The sequence below is a fragment of the Sebastes fasciatus genome, chromosome 12 (assembly GCF_043250625.1).
Source record: "Sebastes fasciatus isolate fSebFas1 chromosome 12, fSebFas1.pri, whole genome shotgun sequence".
NCBI classification, from domain to species: Eukaryota; Metazoa; Chordata; class Actinopteri; order Perciformes; family Sebastidae; genus Sebastes; species Sebastes fasciatus.
The window spans coordinates 13294195-13316273 of NC_133806.1; the positions used below are offsets into that span (position 1 = coordinate 13294195).

The following is a 22079-nucleotide window of genomic DNA, read 5'->3' on the forward strand; positions in this document are numbered from 1 at the left end:
ACCTGTATGAAACCTTGCAGGTCTCTGGTCGCTCTGCCTCCCCTCCATCTCTTCCATTAAAAGCTAATTGATGAACATGGGCCGCTAATTAGAGCTGAGTGATCAGGCAGTAGGGAGGGCATGGAGGGAGAGGAAGCGTGGAGAGCTGGGGGAGCACCAGTGTAGAAGGCAAGGCCCTCACAGGGACCACAGTCTGGTAATTGAAGTATACCGTATGGTAATTAAGCAGAGAGGGGCTCTCATTAGCTTGCTTCAACCAGAATGTCTGTCAAAGGCGCACTAGGCCTGGACAGGGAGAGAAAGAGGGGGGGACAGGCGGGGATAGAGGAGGAAAGATGGTGCTGACAATTTTAGGCAATGCCTCCACTCTCTTCTGGGGAATTATCAAGTCAGCTTTTGTCCTAGATAAGAGTCTTACTCCCCTCTGAGGGCAATTTGAGACATGGGAAGTTACAGCCGAGTTGTGGTTTGGGGCTACAGCGTGACTGAGTGTGTGTGTTCAGCACAAGCTTCTGTTTGTAGTGACACTGGTTAGAACATTTGAGCATGTTTCTGGTGCGTTAGTGAGACAGAGAGACAGAGAGAGTATACTCACCCTGTTGATTAGCTCTCCAACCATGCCAGTCCAAGAGCCGTTGGGCTCTGGAGCCCCATACAGCCCGTCATCCACCAGCTTGATCTTGAAGGAGAATTTCAAGATGTCTGCCAGCTCCTTCAGCATGTCGACGCAGAAGCCCTCGTACTGGTCGTTGCCCTGGAAGTCCTGGTAGTTGTTTCTGCGCATCACATATGGGTTCTCCTGAGCATGGGGGACACATGAGGGGTTTCAATCCAAAACTGAGAATATCCTGTTTGAGGAGGGATTACTGACTGAAATGTTCAGGCTCAATGTCTCAAAAACAGGGATTTCTATTGTACAGTAGAAAATTAACTGTTATGTCAATAATAGATGGTTCAACATTTTAGGAAATTTGCATTCTTTCTGGCAGAGAGTGATGAAAAGATCAATACCACTCTCAGTATTAGTCTGCAAACAGGGTGAAACAGCTCCAAAATCCACCTACACCGCCTCTAAATCTCACTAATTATCATGTTATAGCTTGTTTGTTTAATCCATACAGTCTAGTCTTTCTGCTAACTGGCTCATATTCACTGTACAGACACGAATCTCATCAATCTTCTCCTCTAACTCTTCAGAAATTGCGTATTTCACAAATATCAAAACTATCCCTTTAAAGGTCCAGTGATTTCGGGGGACCTATTAGCAGAAATGGAATATAATATTCATAATTATGTTTTCATTAGTGTATAACAAACTAAGAATCATTGTGTTTTTGTTAGCTTAGAATGAGCCCTTCATATATACATAGGGAACGGGTCCCTATTCACGGAGTCCGCCATGTTGCTCCGCTAAGTTTCTACAGTAGCCCAGAACGGACAAACCAAACACTGGCTCTAGAGAGAGCCTTCCATGGTTACTCTTGTGAAACTGTGGTAACGACGTTAACGATGGCCTCTGAGCAAGGAGAACGGCGTTACCACGATTTTGCACTCGGCAGCTCACGTTACTGCAGTCTTGGAAAGGGAGGAGTGAGCGAAGGGGTACTCAGCTGGTTGAAATATGCAACCACACCCCTAGATGCCGCCAAATCCTACACACTGCCCCTTTAAGATAGCACAAGTTGCTGTTGCATGTCATTGGCAATTTTGTGAAAGCAAGCGTATTCTTTTTTCAAATGTAATGCTCTTTAAAGTATTTTAAGTCTCTCCAGAAATCAAACGTGATGTATTCTAAGGGAAATTCCACAAATTTTACACATCAAAATGGGGAGTACTACAGGAATCAGTCTGTCAGTGCATTTAGCCAGAAAACCTATAAACTGGGTGCATTGAGTTTTAAAGACATGGGCCTTAACCAGGCAGGGAGTGTCTTATATACAGTTGCATCATGGGAATAGTAGGATTCAGCTTCTCTGGAGCTTGAGCAATACTTTGGTCTGAAAGTCAGGATTTCTTCCTGGCTTCTGCAGAATCAATTTAGAGCTTTCTTTATCCGTCTCATGTGGGTCCCCAAACATTGTGGAAGTCCAACACTAAGTTGCTGGAAAACTCCTTTAAAATATATAAAATGGCTTCAAAGAGAACGCAGACTGTGTCCTCATTGTGTTCTGCAAGCCATTGAGACAGTTTCACTTCGACACTGAGTGTATACATTTTGTCCTGAGGAGTTATTTCACAAACCTACGCTATATGGAGAAACCCCCCAGCACACAAACAAGGATACATTTATCTACATCTTGGGAGAAAGCAGCAAAAATAGTTCCCTAGGCTGCAAAATATGAATGAAGGATATATTTTTAGTTTATGTTCTAAACGATTGTACTGTTTAAGATTATTTGTTGTCCTGTGTTTATTTCTTATAACATATAATTATGTTTTGGCAATAATATAACATCAACATTCATGCCAATAAAGCTTACTTGATGTTTTATTATAGCATAATGTGGTGCAGGGGATTTACTGTTATCAGGTGTTTTTACACATCTAGACCAACCTAAAGATGATGGAGCAGCATCATGTAAGGGATTTATTGATTTTCCGATATGACATTACTCACATGGAAACCAGAAGGAGACAACTTGTAGTGTTGTGACATTATCAGAAGAGCAGGATTTTGGCAGTTTGAATTCACTAACATATCTCTCTCTCCATGCTCCGTCTCAGTTTCTATGACAGCTATAGTGACAGCAAAATTAGCAGCAACAGACCACGACACAGCGTGAGCTGCGGCACAGCCAGCACAGAAACACGAAAACAACTCTGACCTCACCAGCGTGGTGGTCCAGAAGGTATCCGTGACCTTACCAGTATGGTGGTGACAATGAGTGTCTTGTTTGCCAGCGTCTCTGAGACATTGATATCCAGACTGGTGGAGTTCATTGCCAGGGTGTTGTTGGAGTACCAGACACCGATCTAACAGAGAGGAGAAAGCAAAAGGAAATCAATGTCTGTTATGGGATAAGTAATGTACTATTAAGCTCCAACTTCACTGCAACTGTTTTACTGTTGTGGCAGGCTACACACCATCTATAGAAAATACGTATTTCAGTGAGTGCATTAACACTATTGTACTATTTTATAGAGTACCTTTACATGTTGAATATTTGATGCTTTGCCTTTGTATCCATGCTGTTACATACTGTATATGCATATGGATTTAATTGCCCCCTTTGGAGCCGTACAACATACCGGCAAGTACCATGCATGGTAAAAAAAAATAAACAAAAAAACTACCGTTTACGAGCAGAGCAATGAGCTGAGACAAGACAGCGAAAATTGAAAAGCATTCATGATCAGGCGTTTCATTGCCATGTCTATTTTCCTTTCTTAAATTGCATAAAAAACAGCTCACATATTTCCTTTTTATGGAGACAGTAAAGTCACTTAGGTACATAAGTGTGTGATTATGACCTAACCAGTGTGCAGGGGTGGAACCGCAGCTCACAGAGGCATTTCTTTTGGAGATATTGCAGTACATTTTTCAATAGGTCAGAGGAGAGGTAATGACTCCTCAGACAGAATCACAGTTTTTCTATAACACTCTTTATCCTGTCTTGACATTTAAGAGGGGTCTTTTCTCTGTGAACCACCACTGCCTGCCTAGAGTGTAGGTGTTGCTGTGCAGAGAGGTGGGCAGAGTTAAAATGGAAATTATGGCAACTCTCCTCATAGAGTTAAAGTCTAGATTTAAGCATGGTTGTCAGTTATCACCATGGTTAGTATTAGCATGGGAGGCAGTTGCAGAAACGTGCAAAGGCGGATTAAAATAAGGTGAAGAGAAAGTGTTTCCTCTATTCAATGAACCGTATCGTAATTCCCTCAGTCTGGATCTGCAGTGATGTGTGTACTTATGCTTCATTTAATCTTGACTTTGAAATGCAGGTGAAATGCATTTTGATCTTTATCTCCCCTCACCTTTCCTTCTAATGCTCACTGGAGGAGTCGGCATTGACAGAATAATGGCACCAAAATTGTCCTAAACACCTCGTTGGATGGGTCTGCCAACATTTTATTTTGGTTCCCTACTTTGTCCAACTACCCTTAACAAATTTGTTGTGGCATGTAACTTGTACATCAAAAAGATGAAATGCCCAGACTGACAGGGGAGGTCTGGTCCAGGGAACTGAATGAAAAGGAATTTATATGTAGAACAAAAACTGGAAAGTGAGACTAAGTCGCTTTTCAAAGAAGAAATGACACATGATTTCTCTTACAAATTAAAGGTCGAAGCCTTAAAGAGATAGTTTGGGTGTTTTGAAATGGGGTTCTATGAGGTACTTATTCATGGTCAGCGTATGACCTACAGTAGATGGCGGTCAGCCCCCAGTTTGGAGAAACAGACAGGAGTTACCGCACTGAAGCAAAGCAATGTATTGCTGCGGACGGGGCCGGCAACAGATGTATTTTAGCCACCTAAAAAGACCCACCTTAAAAAACAATCAATATCAGTTTAAGTGTACGATATATTTAGAGTTTTTTCGGCGGTTTACCTCACCATCAGACAGCCCTTTCCGACGAGGAACCGAAGTCGTTTTATCCATCTATACTCTCGCCAAAGTCACCAGACTCCATTGAAAAAACTTGTAGTTTTACCTCGCAGAGCACAGGGGTTCCTGGTCTACCGGTCCAAGTTTTTTCAGTGGAGTCTGGTTGCTTTGGCGAGAGCATAGATAACGGCTTCAGTTCCCTGTGGGAAACATAGACTATAGCTGTCTCACAGCAAGGTAAACCGGCGAACACTTAAACTGATATTGATTTTCTTTTAGGTGGCTGAAATATGTTTTGCTGCCGGCCCCGTCCACAGCTGTACTTTGCTTTGCTTCCATGCAGAAACTCCTGTCTGCTTCTCCAAACTGGGGACGTGTCGACCGCCATCTACTGTAAGTAATACACTGATTATGGATAAGTACCTCATACAACCCCACTTCAAAACACCCAAACTATCCCTTTAAGCAAGAAAAAACACACACATCTGCTTAATTCAATATATTTTGTGGTTTTGCTGCTTCAGCCTTAATTTGTCTGGTATTACCTGGTAGCCAATGTTAGCAAATCTCAGATAGATAGTGCTTTGTAACTGACATTACTGTGCAGGTTTGCAAACTCTATGATTCTTCACTAATTGTGTTATTGTTAGACTATGTTTTAACATTTATGATTATCCTGTAATTGCCATAGAGGCCGCTGTTCAGCAAAAGTTACATTCCATTAAACCTTTGGTAGTTTTTAATTAATAAGTTTCGTTGGAATCATTCATATAAACAAAAGGGTTTTTGTAAAACAACATCGCTATTTGATCATATTCCACTGAAAGGCGGTAGATGATAATATGAATTCAAATCCAACTGATAATTCGACTCGGGCATACCACTCAGATCCTTGATGTTTATATGTACAATAACAATGTGAAGACATTGCTAGAACATTGCTAAAAAGGAGCAGGCATACTTGGAAAAATCTATTCAATGTAATGACATTTCATTGTTTTAGAAACAATGGAATGGAAACCAAAACGGTGTCAAAACATATGAGTTCAAGAGGAAACAGCACTGAGTCAGGACCACTTTAGTTTTTAGTCTATGTCAACTGCAAGTCCTGATCCAGTAAAGCCCAAGAGAAGACCAAAAGAAACCAAAACCAATACAAACTAAGCCTTAGCAAATCCATTTCTATAGACAAAGAGGAAATTAAACTCCATTAAGCCTTCATATAATACAGTACAGTATATAGAGTATAATATATACAGTAGGATCAGCAGAGATCTCTCTGCACATCCACTCTCTCCTGAGCTTGAGGCCAACTACAAACACTGATTCCTACAAATGAATGTCACTGTTTGTGGGCACAGAAAGAAAATAAACCAACCATTAATAAAATGCCACATGATCAGAAAACATCAAGTCAACATCCAATAAACACACAACAACAAGCAAAGCGGGGTCACTCCAAACATCAAAACACATTGATAAAAACAAAACTTACACTGGCCTCGATGCTACAGATGTTTTAAAATTCAATTGATGAACAATACAAGCAGCTAATGTATTCCAGTAGCCTTCAGATAACATAAAAGTTAACACGCATTTGCAGCTACAACATGACACGCATCTGATGGCAGGTTCCACTAAAGTGCCATCAGGTGAAACACATCAAAACAACTTTGTAGTAAAGCTACTTGGCTACTATGAGGGGCGCCTGCGATGAGGCTGACATCAGTGTTAAACACCTCCTGCGGCGTAGTGAAATCAGACGGGTGACCTGTAACTAACCCACAGCCTACGGGCGGTGTGACCCAGCTGCTGCGTGATAACAGGTGACTCCTGACCTCTTTGTGGCCTCCTCGGTGTTTCTCCAGAATCCGCAGGGTATAGTTGGTCCTCTGACCTTTGCTGTTGAACTCCACACGCCCTGTCAGACCATCGTACTCCACCTGGCAGCCAGACGGAGAAAGGGAGGTGAGAAAGCGTGATAGAGGAAAGGAAAGAAGGATAGGAAAATGAGAGGAGAGTAGATAGAAACAATGAGGACAGATGGAGAAATAAATACAGGCAATCTTCTATATAAGACCAAACATTTTCTATCACGATTAGGCAGACAAGTACTATCTACAGTGATTAGGAGGAAAGAGAGGGTGAAAGAGTAAAAGACAGACAGAGCTAGAGAGACAGAGGAAGTGTCTGAGGCAGCTGGGCCAGACAGGGGCGATCAGTTTTGGATCAACTAGGAGAAAGTGAGTGACTGAGCGAGAGGCTCAGATAGAGCAGCAGAGAGAGTCAACAGCTCCCTAATAAGACTCTGAAGAACTGCACCTCACAGCTCAGCTCTGCCTCTCCAAAACCCAGGTGCTGCTGGCACAGCTAGCGAGATCTATGATGAATGGCACGGTGCTGAAGATGGAGCACACCATGATGTTGACTAACAAAGGCAGATGTCGGGCCGGTGGGAAGGAGGCAATGAGAGATGGGGCTCAGGCTGCCTTGACAACAGGTAGTCGATGAGAGGAGCACACAGACGACCGGAGATGGGAGATGACAAAAGAGTAACAAGAGACAAGAGGTTACATGCGACATGAGACGAGGATGATACAGAATGCAGCTGTACTGTAGTCAATCAATAATCGAGAGAAAATGAATCAATCACAATTGTGATAACGTTTGAGTCATTTTTCAAGCAAAAATGTCAAACATCTGCTAGTACTTTTCTCTGATTTATATCATTACAAATTGAAAATATTTGGGTTTTGGGCTGTTGGACCGACAAGACAGGGCTGCAATGATTATCTTCATCATCAATTGATCTGCAATTTTTTTTTTAAATCAATCACTTAAAGTAAGTAATCTTGAGAAACAAGCAAGAGTACACTAGATTATAAAAATGATCCAATCAAAAAACAAGCCCAGTATTGCCAACTCTTTTCTAATGAAAGTAGCACTAACTCCAAAAGTCCCTAAATCTAGAGAGAAAGTTGCTAAGTCTGCGACACTGACCTTATGTCCCTTCAGGCCTCCCTCCAAAGCCACTCCCCTGAAGTTATCATTATGAGCATAAACAGTGAATATGGCTATTGTTATTGACTCTGGTGACGCACAATGAGTGTACGGGTAGAGCACGCTCAGGTAGAAAGATATCCAATGTCCAATCATTACATCTGGGCCGAATGAAATGATTTGACGAGCTTATTACAATCCTGTGACAGCCACAGATACCCGATTATTTTCTTTTTGTCAGAGCACTTGATTTATCGCACCATGACTTGTCAGAATGTAATGAGAATTTCAACAAATATCACAAAAAAATGTTTTTGAAGAAGATTGCCAACTCTAGCTTTTCATCGTTTTGTCTATGAAATGTCAGAAAATACTGAAAAATACCATCACAATTTCTTTGAGGTTTTTTAAATGTTTTGCTTTATCCAACCAACACTCCAAAACACAAAGATTCAGTTTACTATCACATACAATAAAGAAAAGAGGGGAAAAACCTCACGTTTTAGAGTCTGGAACCAGCAAATATTTGGTATTTTTGCTTGAAAAATGATTTGAACAATTAATCAATTATCAAAAAAGTTGACAATTAATTTTTTGTTGATCATTTCATCTCTAATTTGAAGATGTCACCTTAGGCTTTGGGGAATTGTAATGTGTATTTTCCCTGTTTTTCTAACATTTCATGTGAATATCACAAGTGTGGACTAGGGCTGCAACTAACGATTATTTTCAGTGTCATTAATCTGTCGATTATTTTCTTGATTAACTGATTAGTTGTTAGTTCTATAAAATGGTGAAAAATGTTGATCAGTGTTTCCCAAAGCCCAAGATGACGTCCTCAAATGTCTTGTTTTGTCCACAACTCAAAGATATTCAGTTTACTGTCATAGAAGAGTAAAGGAACCAGAAAATATTCACATTGAAGAAGCTGGAATCAGAGAATTTTTTTTTCTTAAAAAATTACTCAGACTAATTAATCGATTATGAAAATAGTTGGAGATTAATTTAATAGTTGACTAATGGAACTATTAGTTGAACTAATCGATTAATCAATTAATCATTGCAGCTCTAGTGTGGACATCTGAAAAATTTAAAATTCAATCAAACTGGGACCATACATCGAGCTCATATGTTACCTATGTTCCTCATGATGTATTTGTATGCATGTGCATGTGTATGAGCATGTACGTATATCAGCAGGTGATTATACAACACATCAAGTGTTTACCATGCGCAGGTAGTTCATGAGACTGGTCCCGTGTTGCCAGATCTGAGGTGAGGTGCAGCTGAGCGGCTTCACTCCGATTTCCTGACTGCGGTTCAATTCCCTCACCGCCCCCACCACCACATGCACCGCATCAAACATCAGCGCTGACGACAGCTGTGGAAGGGGGAGAGGAAACAAGAGAGAGACGGAGGGGGAGAAAGGCAAAAGGGGAGGAGGGAGAGGGGGAGGGATGGAAACACAGTGAGGACAGACAAGGAGTCAAGGGAGAAGATGCAATGAGGAAAGATGTGCGAGCACAAATGATTGAATGGTTAACAGAGATGGAGGGAGGGAGAGGCAGGGAAAATCAGAGAGAGAAGAGATGTGAGGTATGAGTAAACCAGTGGGGAGGAAACACAGATGGATACATCAATACCCATTAAGTACAAGCAAAAGACTAGCTGAATCTCTTTAACTGCTCCATGAATCAGTGTGAGGAATAAAGTAGCTTAATATTACGTGGCGTACAAAACAAAGCTTTGAAAATGACTCCTGAATGTGCGCATGCATGAGTGATCGAGTGTCAACGAGACTGACCGCAGGGCCGGGGTACGTCAGGTCACATCCCTCCCTCCAAGAGAGGTTGAGGCTCCTGATGAACTCCAAGTAGAAGGGATGGGTGGTGTTAAACATGGAGAAACCCACGATGTTGGACTGCTCATCCACTATGTCATCCAGTCTCAGGAGTGGGAAGTCCTAGAAAAGGAGGAGGAGGAGCAGAGAGAGAGAGAGACAGACAATTCAGGTGGTGACAATGTTGACAGCATAGACCTATAACAGCAGATGTGAAATGTTCTAATGACTTCCCTTTCAGGGATGGAACCATATGGAGGCCATCTTACCTGGGTGCTGTAATTGGAACCTATGGTGAAAAAGGCTTATGTTGTCCTTATAATCCTTGTATTTTTACACCAATATTGTTTTTTATTCAAATAATGAGCATAAGACAACTGTGTCTACAATGATTTTGATAGAATTTTGATTATTATAGCTCCAAGAGAACAAGTCATGCTTTCAATCATGAAGATAATCTCATAATTGTGCATTGATATTGCAGACCATGATTTTATTTTTTCAATTTTGCCTGAACTTAATATGTAAGAACTGTCTTCGGTATTCTGAATGGCTAATATAAAGCAATATCTTTTATGTAGAAATTAGGGCTGTCAATCAATTAAACTATTTCATCAATTTAATTGGATGATTGTCCATAGATAATCGCAATTAATCACACCTTAATCACATTCTTTACCTGTTCAAAACGTACCTTAAAGGGAGATTTGTCAAGTATTTAATACTATTATCAACAAATATGCTGCTTTATGCAAATGTATGTATATATGTATTATTGGAAATCAATCAACAACACAAAACAATAATAAATATTGTCTAGAAACCCTCACAGGTACTGCATTTAGCATAAAAAATATGCTCAAATCATAACATGGCAAACTGCAGCCCAACAGGCAACAACAGCTGTCAGTGTGTCAGTGTGCTGACTTGACTATGACTTGCCCCAAACTGCATGTGATTATCATAAAGTGGGCATGTCTGTAAAGGGGAGACTCGTGGGTACCCATAGAACCCATTTACATTCACATATCTTGAGGTCAGAGGTCAGGGGACCCATTTGAAAATGGCCATGCCAGTTTTTCCTCGCCAAAATGTAGCGCAAGTTTATAGCGTTATTTAGCCTCCTTCTCGACAAGCTAGTACGACACCATTGGTACCAATAGATTCCTTAGGTTTTCTAGTTTCATATGATGCAATGATCTTCACTCTAGCTTCCTAACGTGTTATTATCAGGTTAACTTTAACAGCCCTAGTAGAAATCTTTAATAGATTCTGAATTATAGCCTATAGGCAGCCAATTACAATCAGTCCCTTCCTGTTTTGCCGGTTTTTTTCCCGGTCAACCGGCTTAGGGTTTGTTTTGATGCTGAGAGGAGAGGTTGAAGAGCCTTGCTAACTGTAAATTATGAGTTGTTTTAGTTGATGAAGTGAGTTTTGTTTGGAAAGGCTAAAGCCTTCAGCAGAACTCCCGATGGACTCGTCGCAATTGTCTTTCATTCTCATCGCAAGGTAACGTTATGGACATTAACTTCACGATGATAATGCGAAGAAATCGCGGTAATCTATGGTTGACAGTGTGTCAAATCTGAGCACAGAAGAAAAATACTGTGCAAAGGAGAGTGAGATAAAGAAAAAGAGCGGAGGGTGACAACATCTAATCTCTGATGGAGAGAGAAAAGGGGATATAGACTGCTAGGAAAATGGGAAAGAGAGGTTGATGGCAATGACTCCAGTTGATTTTTCACAGAGATATACACACACAAGACGTGGCATCTAAAGCACAAGAGCACATCATGTAGAGAGGAAAATTTAAAGGAGCACGGCAGAAAGTGACACATTAATTCAAATGGTAGAAGGGGAGGGGAGTGTATCAAAGAGGCAGATGAAAAACACCAGAAGCGTAGAGAAGGTGGCGGGTGGCAGAAGAAAAAGGGCACATCACGTCTGTCATCACCTTCACCTCAGACCCCTTTTCCTTCAGTTTCTTTGCACTCCCACTTCTTTATACAGTGTGTTCACTTCTCAGATCTCTCTCTCTCTCTCTTTACCCCTCCCCATCCTTCATCTCCTCTCTTTTTTCTCTCTCTGTCACCTCTCTCTCTCTCCTCCCTTTATCTCATATACTTTCTCCGCCTTAGCACCTTTGCTTGCTCATAAAGGGACAGGAGAGGAGGAGCAGCAGAGAGGAACAAGTGAAAATGGAGGAATAGAAGAGACAGGAGAGAGGAAGGGGTAGAATTGGTAAAGCTCTTACCATCGTGGTGAGTATGTACTTGTAAAACGCTGATGTCATCCCCAGCTCTGACGCCTGTGGGATAAAGAGAAAGAGAGATGAAAAAATAAAGTAGAAGCAGGAAAATATAGAAGGGGGGAAGATGTACAAAGATTGATGGAGAGAGAGGGGGGTGGGTAAAGAGTTATTGAGAAGCAGGGAGCAAAGAAGACAGTTGGGGGACAAAGTAGAAGGGGATATGGGGGAGGAGAGGGAGCATACGTTAATCACGGTTTTACATCATCAGGCTAACACTAGGACATTTCGCCGAGGGCGGACAGCCGCTCCAATGTGCCCAGTAAAAACATCCCATACACATTCAAACTGTGACTCACTGCGCTGGCTACCGGCGTTACAGGCCGTACTATGAATCAGAACAAGCCTGGGTAACATCTGCACCGCATCCCAGCAAGAAATGTTCCTTTTGTCAGATATTTTCTTTAAGAGTGCAAGTGATTGTTGCTGGCAGACATGCATAGATATTGTTCCCTATGCAGCCCTGGAGGGCAGAGAAGGTAAACTTCTGTTACAGCAACAAACATGCAGCCTTTGAGAGAGATGTTTTATTTTATTTTTTTACAGTTGCTAAGCTGTGCATGCCCTTCATGACTGTAACCTGAATTTCCCAAATGGGTACTTTAAAGCTGCAGTCGGTAACTCTGAGCAAATATGATAAAAACTTATCTTTATAAAACTGTCACTATATCCAGAAGTACATGAGACAGATAATCCGTGAAAAAGATCATGTTCCTCTGCCTCCTCCAAGTGTTCCTAATGGCATTTGCAAGATTTCAATGTGCTGGAAGGAAAACAACCAATCAGAGCCGAGCGGTCTCTACAGCAGCTGTCAGTCACTGCTCACGAAACTCTGATCAAACGGTCAAACTAGGCAGCGCTGATCAAATATGAATCAATATTCTGTTACTGTAATGTCTATTTCTCTTCTCAAATGTTTTCAGAAACATCTTGTAGTGTACTGTTTAGTTGTAAAATTAGGAAGTTTGCTCCGGATGGTGGGCGGTGCTTAGTTTTGTCTCGACTGTTTTCAACATGGCAGCCAGGTCACAAACTTTCTCATTTTACAGTTAAACAGTACTCTAAATTATATTTCTGAAAAGGGCATTACAGTAACAGAATATTGATTCATATTTGATCAGCGCTGCCTAGTTTGACCGTTTGATCAGAGTTCGCAAGCAGTGATTGACAGCTTCCAAGAGACTGCTTGGCTCTGATTGGTTGTTTTCCTTCGGGCATGTTGAAATCTTGCAAATGGCATTGGGAGCACTAGGAGGACACAAAGGAACATGATTTTTTTTCAGATTATCTGTCTCATGCACTACTGTTAGGATATAGTGACCGATTTATAAAAATAACTTTTATCATATTTGCTTAAAGTTATCGACTGCAGCTTTGAAGAGAAAAACGCAAGTCTCTGCGTGTTACTGTGTGCGTTACAACTTCATATACTGGGCGTCTCTGAAGGATGTATTGATGTCTGAGGACTGACCTTCTTGAGGATGAGATAGGAGACAGAAGCGTTGGCGTCAATGATGATGGTGGCCACTTTGTCGTCACGGATCTCCTTCAGCAGTGGCGTAGGGTCCAGGTTGTCATCCAGCATCCTGATTGACAGCGTCTCCCGGGAGATGAGAAAGCGGCGCACCAGTTCCTCCAATCTCAGCAGGCCTGAGGCAGAGCCAAAGCACAGATGAGCTGCATATCAATGTCTGTATCAGGAGACACAACTCATATTTCCAAAATGTGAGCTTTGCAGGACCCTCTGAAGATCTTGATTTATCCTCGGTTGGTCATATATTTGTGTCGTTTTGCAAAACATGATAGATGGTTTGTCTAAATCCCCAGGAAATGAAACATCATTTAATATGGAGTCTACAGTATGTTTGCATTCACTGTTTCTCTTTGAAGGATCTCTTATGACCTCCACCAAGGATGTTTTGTATTCACTGCCATATGCTTGTTTGTTTATCCGTTAATTAGCTGTATATTTACTTGACAGATTTTGTTAGTTGAAAAAGAGTCATGCAGGCTATGGGCCAAATGGATTACTTTGTGATGTAGATAGCGCCACCATATGGCCATTTATAAAGCACTTAACACCTGAACAGTGAGGAACAGAAAGAAAATTCTTCCTCTAGATTCTTTGACTCTACATGAATCTTTCAGACTACATCCTTTTACACCCAGACAGATTTTACACCATCTTGAATTTTTTCCATCACTCCTCCTCTCTTCCATCACACACTGACAAAGGCAAAGGTACAGATACATGTTGGTGTGATTTTTAAGATATCAGACCATATGTATTACTTCTTTTTTAGCTATCTGCTTGAATGTCTGCCGTTTTATATATCACATGTAGAGCTGCAACGATTAATCGATTAGTTGTCAACTATTAAATTAATCGCCAATTATTTTAATAATCGATTAATCTTTTCTTTCTTTTTTTTAAGAAAAAAAAAAGTTAAAAATTCTCTGATTCCAGCTTCTTAAATATGAATATTTTCTAGTTTCTTTACTCCTCTATGACAGTAAACTGAATATCTTTGAGTTGTGGACAAAACAGGACATTTGAGGACGTCGTCTTGGGCTTTGGGAAACACTGATCAACATTTTTCACCATTTTCTGACATTTTATCGACAAAACAACTAATCAATTAATCAAGAAAATAATCAACATTTAACAAACAACAATGAAAGTACTCGTTAGTTGCAGCCCTAATCACATCATACTTGTGGATCCTAACATATTGTTCCTCTTTAATGTTACCCGTACAGATTTTGTCCAATCTTAACTCAATTTGGTCCATAAAATATTTGGATGAGCCCAAAAAAGATCCCCTTCTTCTGAGGATATACAAAAAAATACTCTGCTTGAATAAAAATTTGTGTCTGGTATGTTTTTTCCTCAAAAGAAAAAGTTCCAGGGCACCATGTTAGCTGAACTGGTAGAGCGGGCGCCCCATTTTCATGGACCAAGGCATAACTACTAGACACAAAAGGTCTCCTGTTAAAAGTCTATTCAGTGTTAGTGTGCCGGAGGTTTCAAATGTTCACATCCCATTAGTCCAAGTTGCATATTGGATTATGAGCGGCTTCCCAACTTGCTTTGCTGTCACAAAAAAAATCCAATACGTCCACACTTCTCTATGTTTGACATAAACATATGCCATAACATTTAAATGCAGAGTGCAAATTCAACAAGATGATACTGTAAGTGTACCTGTGAACTCCCAGTGATACAGCAAAATCTGATGACATTTTAGCCATATGGCGCTACACCAACATCGCAAAATATAACTATAACTCAGAGCCTATGAGTCTGACTCAATTGACATTTATCTCTATACAAAGCCCTAATATTCCCAGAGAGGTTTTAGGTGTCCTCCAAAAAATGATGGGTGCCATCATCCAATCAGTATGACAAATTTTGAAACATTTTCTATTAATAGAATAATAAATCTAGAGAGTCGTGCAGCTTTGGCAGAGGCATGCGCTGTTTGAGTGCTTTGTAATTCATTCTGTTGTCCCATCCATCAATGACTGCTTTTCATTTCATTGAGTGATGCATGTACTATGAGCAATATAGTATGATATCCTTAAAGAGGACCTATTATGCTTATTTTCAGGTGCATACTTATAATTTGGGTTTCTACTAAAACATGTTTACATGATTTAATATTCAAATAAATCTTTATTTTTCTCATACCGGCTGCGCTGCAGCACCTCTTTTCACCCTCTGTCTGAAACGCTCAGTTTGAGCTCCTGCCCAGTCTGCTCTGATTGGTCAGCTGGCCCACTGCTTTGATAGGTCAACCGAACCAAACCCTTCAGACTCCGCTCCACCTCCACTCTAAGGGGCCGTTCACATGTTGTGTCTAAAAATGCCAGCAGTGATGCTTTCATACTTTTATCCAAGGTGCTTGGGAGGTTGTTTTCCTGACGCGCCTGCCGTTACTAAGCAATCAAATAAAGTTTAAGTTAAAACCTGCGCGCTGCGATGACAGTGATGATGAAGTTTTGGTAATTTGGCAGCAAGCCTCACTGACAAAACAAAAAGGCAAATCAAAGATAAATGGATTTCCAGCACCATAAATCCCTCAGACTAGCTTTACTGCTTGATTTCTCGGCACCAATTTGGCTGATCTTTCAACCGGATGTTGTGACGTCCTTGGACAGAACGAGTGAAGCAAGTAAAATTGTCCATGGCACAGATTGTAAAGCTCTGGGTAGCCCTGCACTAAAAGGATTCACTTCACCACATTTACCACAGACTGATATTTACAGAGGAAAGAAAAGATATCTGGTGGCTGTGATTGTCACGCCCTGAAAAATAGGAATGCTTGCACACCGCGATGGAGCCGCTCTCACTTTTGAGCGTATGTCTACATTAACAATGGATTTCAGGGTGCAAAAAAAGCATCATGTGAACGGCCCCCAACTAGCTTTGTTTGAGGGCGTGCCAAACTTGCTGCTAGGCAGGTATTATGTAAATGTGTTAGTTGGTGACATCACCACGTTATGGAAAAAAAGGCGGGACTTCAAGCGAGGCGTTTCAGGCAGTTCAGCAGCAGTGTTTCTGTGGGGGATGGTAACTCCCTTTGGCGTTGTCTGTGGGCTTTGTAACTTTGCAGACCTTTTACATACACAAAAAAACTATACAGTATATCACACTAAAGGAAAGGGAAAAAGCACAAAAGCATTATAGGTCCTCTTTAAAAATGAAATAAAAAAACTAGAGATTCAAGGATTCTGCAAACCTCTGGCGAATAAGATGAACAGAAAAAGGAGCAGAACTGCAGAAGCAGAAAGTGTAAAATACAGTACTTGAGACACACTTCAACTGAATTCCCCTCAAAAATGAGTATAATGACTCACTTGACATTGTGTGCGGAATGAGCCTTTACCAGAAAGTCTACCCTGATGCTTCCTAATTGTAATTCCATAGTAAAGCACCCCTAGCTATGTAAATAAGTGGTGGGGCAGGCATCTGGGGGACGGAGGGGAGGGGGAGAGGGAGGAGAGGAGGAGGAGGAGGAGGAGAGAGGTAGCGCACAGAGCCCTTCAGCAGGAGAAAGCCTCTGTAAGCAGTGGGGTAATCACTGAACCAGGCCAAAACTTTAATTAGTTTGAGGAAGGAGGGGAAAAAATCAATGCACTTTACAGCTTCCTCTCCTCCCCTCTCCCTCATATTCTCTCTCTCACACATAAGCTCTAACCTCTCTATCTCTCTCGTCTTAGCCCTGTGCTCTAGTTACCTCCCTCTGTCTTTATCCATCTCGCTCTTACGCCGCCACCATCTCCCACTCCTTGCGCTCCGTCTCTCCCTCTCGCAGTCCTTAACCTCATCCATCTCGTGAAAACTGCATAATGGAATTAGGCACAGATAGCGCGTTGTGACCCAGGCATAGCGAGGGAAACGATACGTCGGAAATGACCCAAAATCTCTGACTCGCTCTCTTCTTACAGAATATCTACTTCCACGGGCTAAAGAGGGAAAAATGTAATTAATGCAATTAACATGCAATAATGACCAGTTTCTAAATACGTCACTTAATTGGGATGCGCGCATGGTGGGTGTCAATGAAATGTGGGACTTCACGCGTTACACGCCTCGCTGACAAAGAAGAGAGAATGTCTACTTCACTTGAACACAACACTCTACACCGGGGTAAACAAGATGAATAAAACAAGTGAGCTGGTGGTAAACATTGTCTGATGTTGAACCTCTGCAGCACCACAGCACAGCCGCACACACAATCACACAAATACCCCAAAACCCCCACTAACACATATACAGACATACATCACACTCAGGGGGCAACAATACTCACACACACACACATGCATAAACCAGCACATGTGCGGACAAAGTGAAGCAAGCACTCGACAAAAATATATCAAACACACACATACCGCGCGCCACACGCACCCACACAGTCGTTCAGAGTGTGGAACAAGCCTGTTGAGTGGCAGTTAGCACCTATTCCGCAGCCATGGCAACCGGCTCCATGGCGATAGATAGCGCAGCCAAGTGGGTCAGAGTCTGTGAGTGTGATAACCTTGTAAAGATCACCTTCAAGCAAAATATATTACACACACACGCACCCCTCAGTCTCCGCACCAGTATGAAAGCTGCATCTTTTGGTCCCGGACGGTAACGATGATGCTATCTGTTGCCTCTAATTCTTATGACGGGGAAAGCCTTGTGAAAGACAGGGCTCTTATCTACACATCCAACAGATGATCAAAACCGGGAGAAGGTGTCTGATGCTATTTCAAAGCTTTTTTTTTTAGTTCAATGAAACGACGAGTCCACAAGGAATTCAGCTTACTTTCAGGAAACTGCAGGAAGGCTGGATACCTGCTGGGGAGATAATGAAAGCATCTTCAATGATTGAATCAATTTCTCATAATGTCACAGCGTTTTGTTTGTCGAAATCTACCCTTTTCACACTGCCACAAGAAGTGTTCACAGACTTCAATGGTCCCACTTATTCTTTATGTAATTGCCCTTCAGTTCTTGCATGGTTCATAGTTGGCTGGTGTGAGCAGCCGACAGCTACACAACAGCTCAGTTTCACTCACACAAAACAGTCATGACTATTCAGTGGAAGAAAATGAGAATTTTGCCACCTCCTACAGCACACAGTGTATTATTTCATGCATTCACATAAGCTTTGTTTGAATACTACAGCCACCATCCGACCAATCCCTTTAATTCTTGTGACTCTCGATGGGGCAGTGCATAATAAATCAATAACGCACTCTTCCAAAATGAAAATAAAGAGGGCTAGCGACTAAGCCCTGAATCCCCTGTGATGTTAAAGCTCTCTGAGTGCCTGGCAAGTTAAATCAAATGTGCCCTAAGTTCTTCCAATACTGGAAAGCATTTCAAACACGAATATTTATTAAATTGGTTTGGCCTAAAAACCCTCTGAGGTGGATAAGAGACAGTGTGCAAGAGCATGAGTAAAATATAAAAGGCAGGCTGCAGCAGGAGCCATGTTCTGAACTCTGACAACAGACAGAACTTTACGACCAGACTGTCAAAATGAGTGTCCAACAGTGCAAAACAGTCATATCCGCCCAAACAGTGTGAATGTGCCAACACTCCCACAGAAGCATTTGCACACACAAACACACATATACTAGGTGAATAAGCTCGCAGGAACACCCACCTAAACAACAAACACAGCCGTGCAGTCGCACATAATGTACTATATATCTATAAAAGAGGCTGCGTGTGTACTCACACTCAGCCTTGGCACAGACCAGGCTGGCTGATGGGTAACTGAACGAGCGCAAGATGGCTTCGATGGCCAGGCTCAGGTCCTCGTTGCTAGGGTACAGAGTGACAGAGGCGAAGCGCAGGTACGGCAAGCGGGGAGTTTCCTCTGGACCGATCTTTACGTGAGGGATCTGACAGAAGGAGAGAGGAGAGAAAAACATTAAGGAAGGCAAATGTGTCGTGATTAACTCCCCTCCAAACACACAGCAGGGAAAAAAACTGTGAATAAGGAAGCTCCATTAGAGAGGCTACAGGGTGAAAAGAGAAGATAAGAGAGATGGCAGAGAACAGAGAGACCTTAAGGATAAAAGGCTACGGGAAGAAAGGAGAAAACAGTAGGAAGAAGTGGATGATGGTTAATTATAAGAGAAGGAGTTCAATAGGCAAGGGAAACCAAATCTTTAGATACACTCGTCATGACGTCTATGACGGATATTCTTTATTAGGAATAACCCCTTGAGATGTGCCATCTCGTTTTCAAGGAGCTCCTTAACGACAATAATACAAAATAACCTCTTCCACTCCTCGAGGGCGCTGACTTTACTGTCTTTCAGAGGCTGTAGCGGGCTCAGTTTTAGAGCTGGAGTGAAAGTACTGGTATCACATGAAACTAGAAAACCTAAGGAATCCATCGTTACCACGTCGGGAAGGAGACTAAATAACTCTCTGAAGTTAGGCTAAATTATGGCAAGGAAAAACTGGCATGACCATTTTCACAGGGGTCCCTTGACCTCTGATAGATATATGAATGAAATGGGTTCTATGGGTATTCCCGAGTCGCCCCAGTTTGGGGCAAAGGCAACGCAGTTTTTTTGAATGCAGTAGAAATGTTATTTTTACCCATTCAAAAAATTTAATTACATAAATGGGTATGTCTTGTGGATCCAATGAGCCCAATTATATTCATGTGTGATGATGTTAGTCCCCAGAGTAGCCATTTCATGGTAATGAGACAATTTTTTCTAAATTTGACCTCACTGTATAAAATTACCTGTTGTGACTTCTAGGATAATCACAGCCTCATGAAACTTTACAGTCACAAACTAGAGACTGCAGGTTTAAGGCACTTTCACGTTGGCTTCACTTCTCAGACCCGGAGTTGCCCGCTGGTCTCAACTGATAAATACCTCCGCCAAGGCCGAAGGCCTAGCAAGGAGATTATGCTTTCACCGGCGTTGGTTTGTTGGTTTGTTGGTTTGTCCGTTTGAAAGATTACTCCCAAAGTCCAAGTCAAATGACATTTTTTGAAGGGGTGGGGTGTGGCACAATGAACAATCCATTAGATTTTGGTGGCGATCCGGATCATGGTCCGGATTCAGGAATTTTTTTAAGCATTACGATCAGCCAGAACATTAAGACCTCTGGGTATAACACATGCGCAGTGTAACTGATGATGCATTGATGACGCATGACCCCGCCTTCTTCCTTCAGAGAGAGAGACAGAGAGAGAGCTTGGGGTGGGGGGTCGGGGGGAACAACTGTAGAATCAGCGTTTTTTCACATTAAACTCTGAAATTACAGTTGAGTTCGACCAAAGCACACCTGGTGATTGTTGGAAAGAGTAACGACGACGATTAAGGTTTATTTTGTTACTGTCAAGTTTGAATGAAGTGTTTTACGATGCTCCGCTACGTACAGCTGATCTCAACATAAACAAAAATACACGTGGATGATGGAGAAAGCTGAACGGAGAGGGGGGCGGAGGTCTGCGCTCTCTGAGTTCTAGTTAGAGGAGAAATGTACCATAAGCTGTTTTAAATAGTGAGGGTGATTGAAATGTATACATTTAAAAATAAACTGCAGCCAATGTCGCTGTCTTCTTATGATGGGAGAGGACACATCGTACATTGTACAATGACAGGTTATGAAAGGACGGCCAAGAACAAACCTGCATTGTCTATTATAAAGTATATTGGGTGGGAGGGGTGGTAAGTCAGAGAGGAAGAGGTACTAGACTGTCTGTAGGCACACACAAGACACCGATACACACAGATCTGTACATATTTGTGTGTGTGTGTGTGTGTGTGTGTGTGTGTGTGTGTGTGTGTGTGTGTGTGTGTTCATCTTCCACACTCACCTCCTTCTCTCCACATATATGACTGACAGTAGAGCCGGAGGCGGGGCTGGAGGCGGGACCTATCACAGAGACAACGCCTTTGGGTAGAATCTGACACACTGAAAGGGAAAAGGGAAAATAAACAGTGAATATGAGACACATCCCTTTCCCTCGGCTTCGTTTTGATGGCAGCACAGAGTTGGCATACAGTAGGGGCTGAAGTCAGGGGAACGAGTGGAAATTTAAAATGCAGCAAAAACTCAGAGGATGCATTAGGATTTCACTTTAACCGCTTATTCTATTGTCGCAGCACAATCTGTCTCATTATAATCCGATTTATTTTGAGATAAATACTCAAAGGACTACAGCAGGGCTGCTGCCATTATTCCCTTGTTTAGACAGTTGCTTTTAATGATTTTTAAGATGTTTTTCTGTAATTATATCTCTGGCATTAGAACAGATTGGTGGTCACCTTCAATTAGCAAATGCCAGTTTGTATCATTATCCTTTTTGCGGGAAGACATTAATGTGGGCGACACTGTTTTACTCATTTGTCTTTTAAATACTTAAATGCTCAGGAATGGCTCAAGTAAACACCATCTTTGTGATTCAGTATACAATCTGTTCAAGCAGATTTCACTGTTCAAAACATCCACATGACAACAAAAATCTCCACTGTATCCATACCATGTTGGCAGTGACGACACAGCCTAACTCACGCCAAGGCCTATTGAAAGAGGCTGGGACATGGGTCTTGGGGTATGGGGTATAACACATGCGCAGTGTAACTGGAGCTGCAGTCGTGCGTTGTGATTGGCTCAATTTCGGCGAGTGCAGACTAGATTTTACTGCGCATGTGTTGTACTCCAAAGATATGACGCGTTGCTGACGCGTGACATCTCCTCTTTTCACCCTCCTTGACTCACAGCTAATCCAAAAATGGGCAAAGAGGTGGATCGTCGGTGGAGCTGAGGCGGGCCCGGGTGACCTTGCAGAGCAGATGGTACGGCATCCGCCTGTCACTCAAAGCAGCCACGCCCTCAATTGTGTCTAAC

The 22079-nt window shown here is 41.9% G+C and overlaps 1 protein-coding gene across 5 annotated transcripts in view; it reads right to left on the reverse strand.

Moving 5' to 3' along the window:
• Window positions 1-22079, reverse strand: part of grik5 (glutamate receptor, ionotropic, kainate 5) — a 107322-nt gene that overhangs the window by 20841 nt on the left and 64402 nt on the right. For 3 of the 5 annotated variants that reach the window (XM_074653213.1, XM_074653212.1, XM_074653214.1), the window contains exons 6-14: window positions 21046-21143; window positions 18934-19099; window positions 13167-13345; window positions 11642-11695; window positions 9352-9510; window positions 8776-8928; window positions 6386-6490; window positions 2866-2973; window positions 596-799 (exon numbers count right to left, since the gene is read on the reverse strand). In XM_074653213.1, coding sequence (XP_074509314.1) covers window positions 596-799; window positions 2866-2973; window positions 6386-6490; window positions 8776-8928; window positions 9352-9510; window positions 11642-11695; window positions 13167-13345; window positions 18934-19099; window positions 21046-21143 — 1226 coding nt within the window. Of the gene's footprint in view, window positions 1-595; window positions 800-2865; window positions 2974-6385; window positions 6491-6869; window positions 7037-8775; window positions 8929-9351; window positions 9511-11641; window positions 11696-13166; window positions 13346-18933; window positions 19100-21045; window positions 21144-22079 lie in introns of those variants that run through there. The other 2 variants (XR_012596133.1, XM_074653215.1) reach the window with 2 other exon arrangements.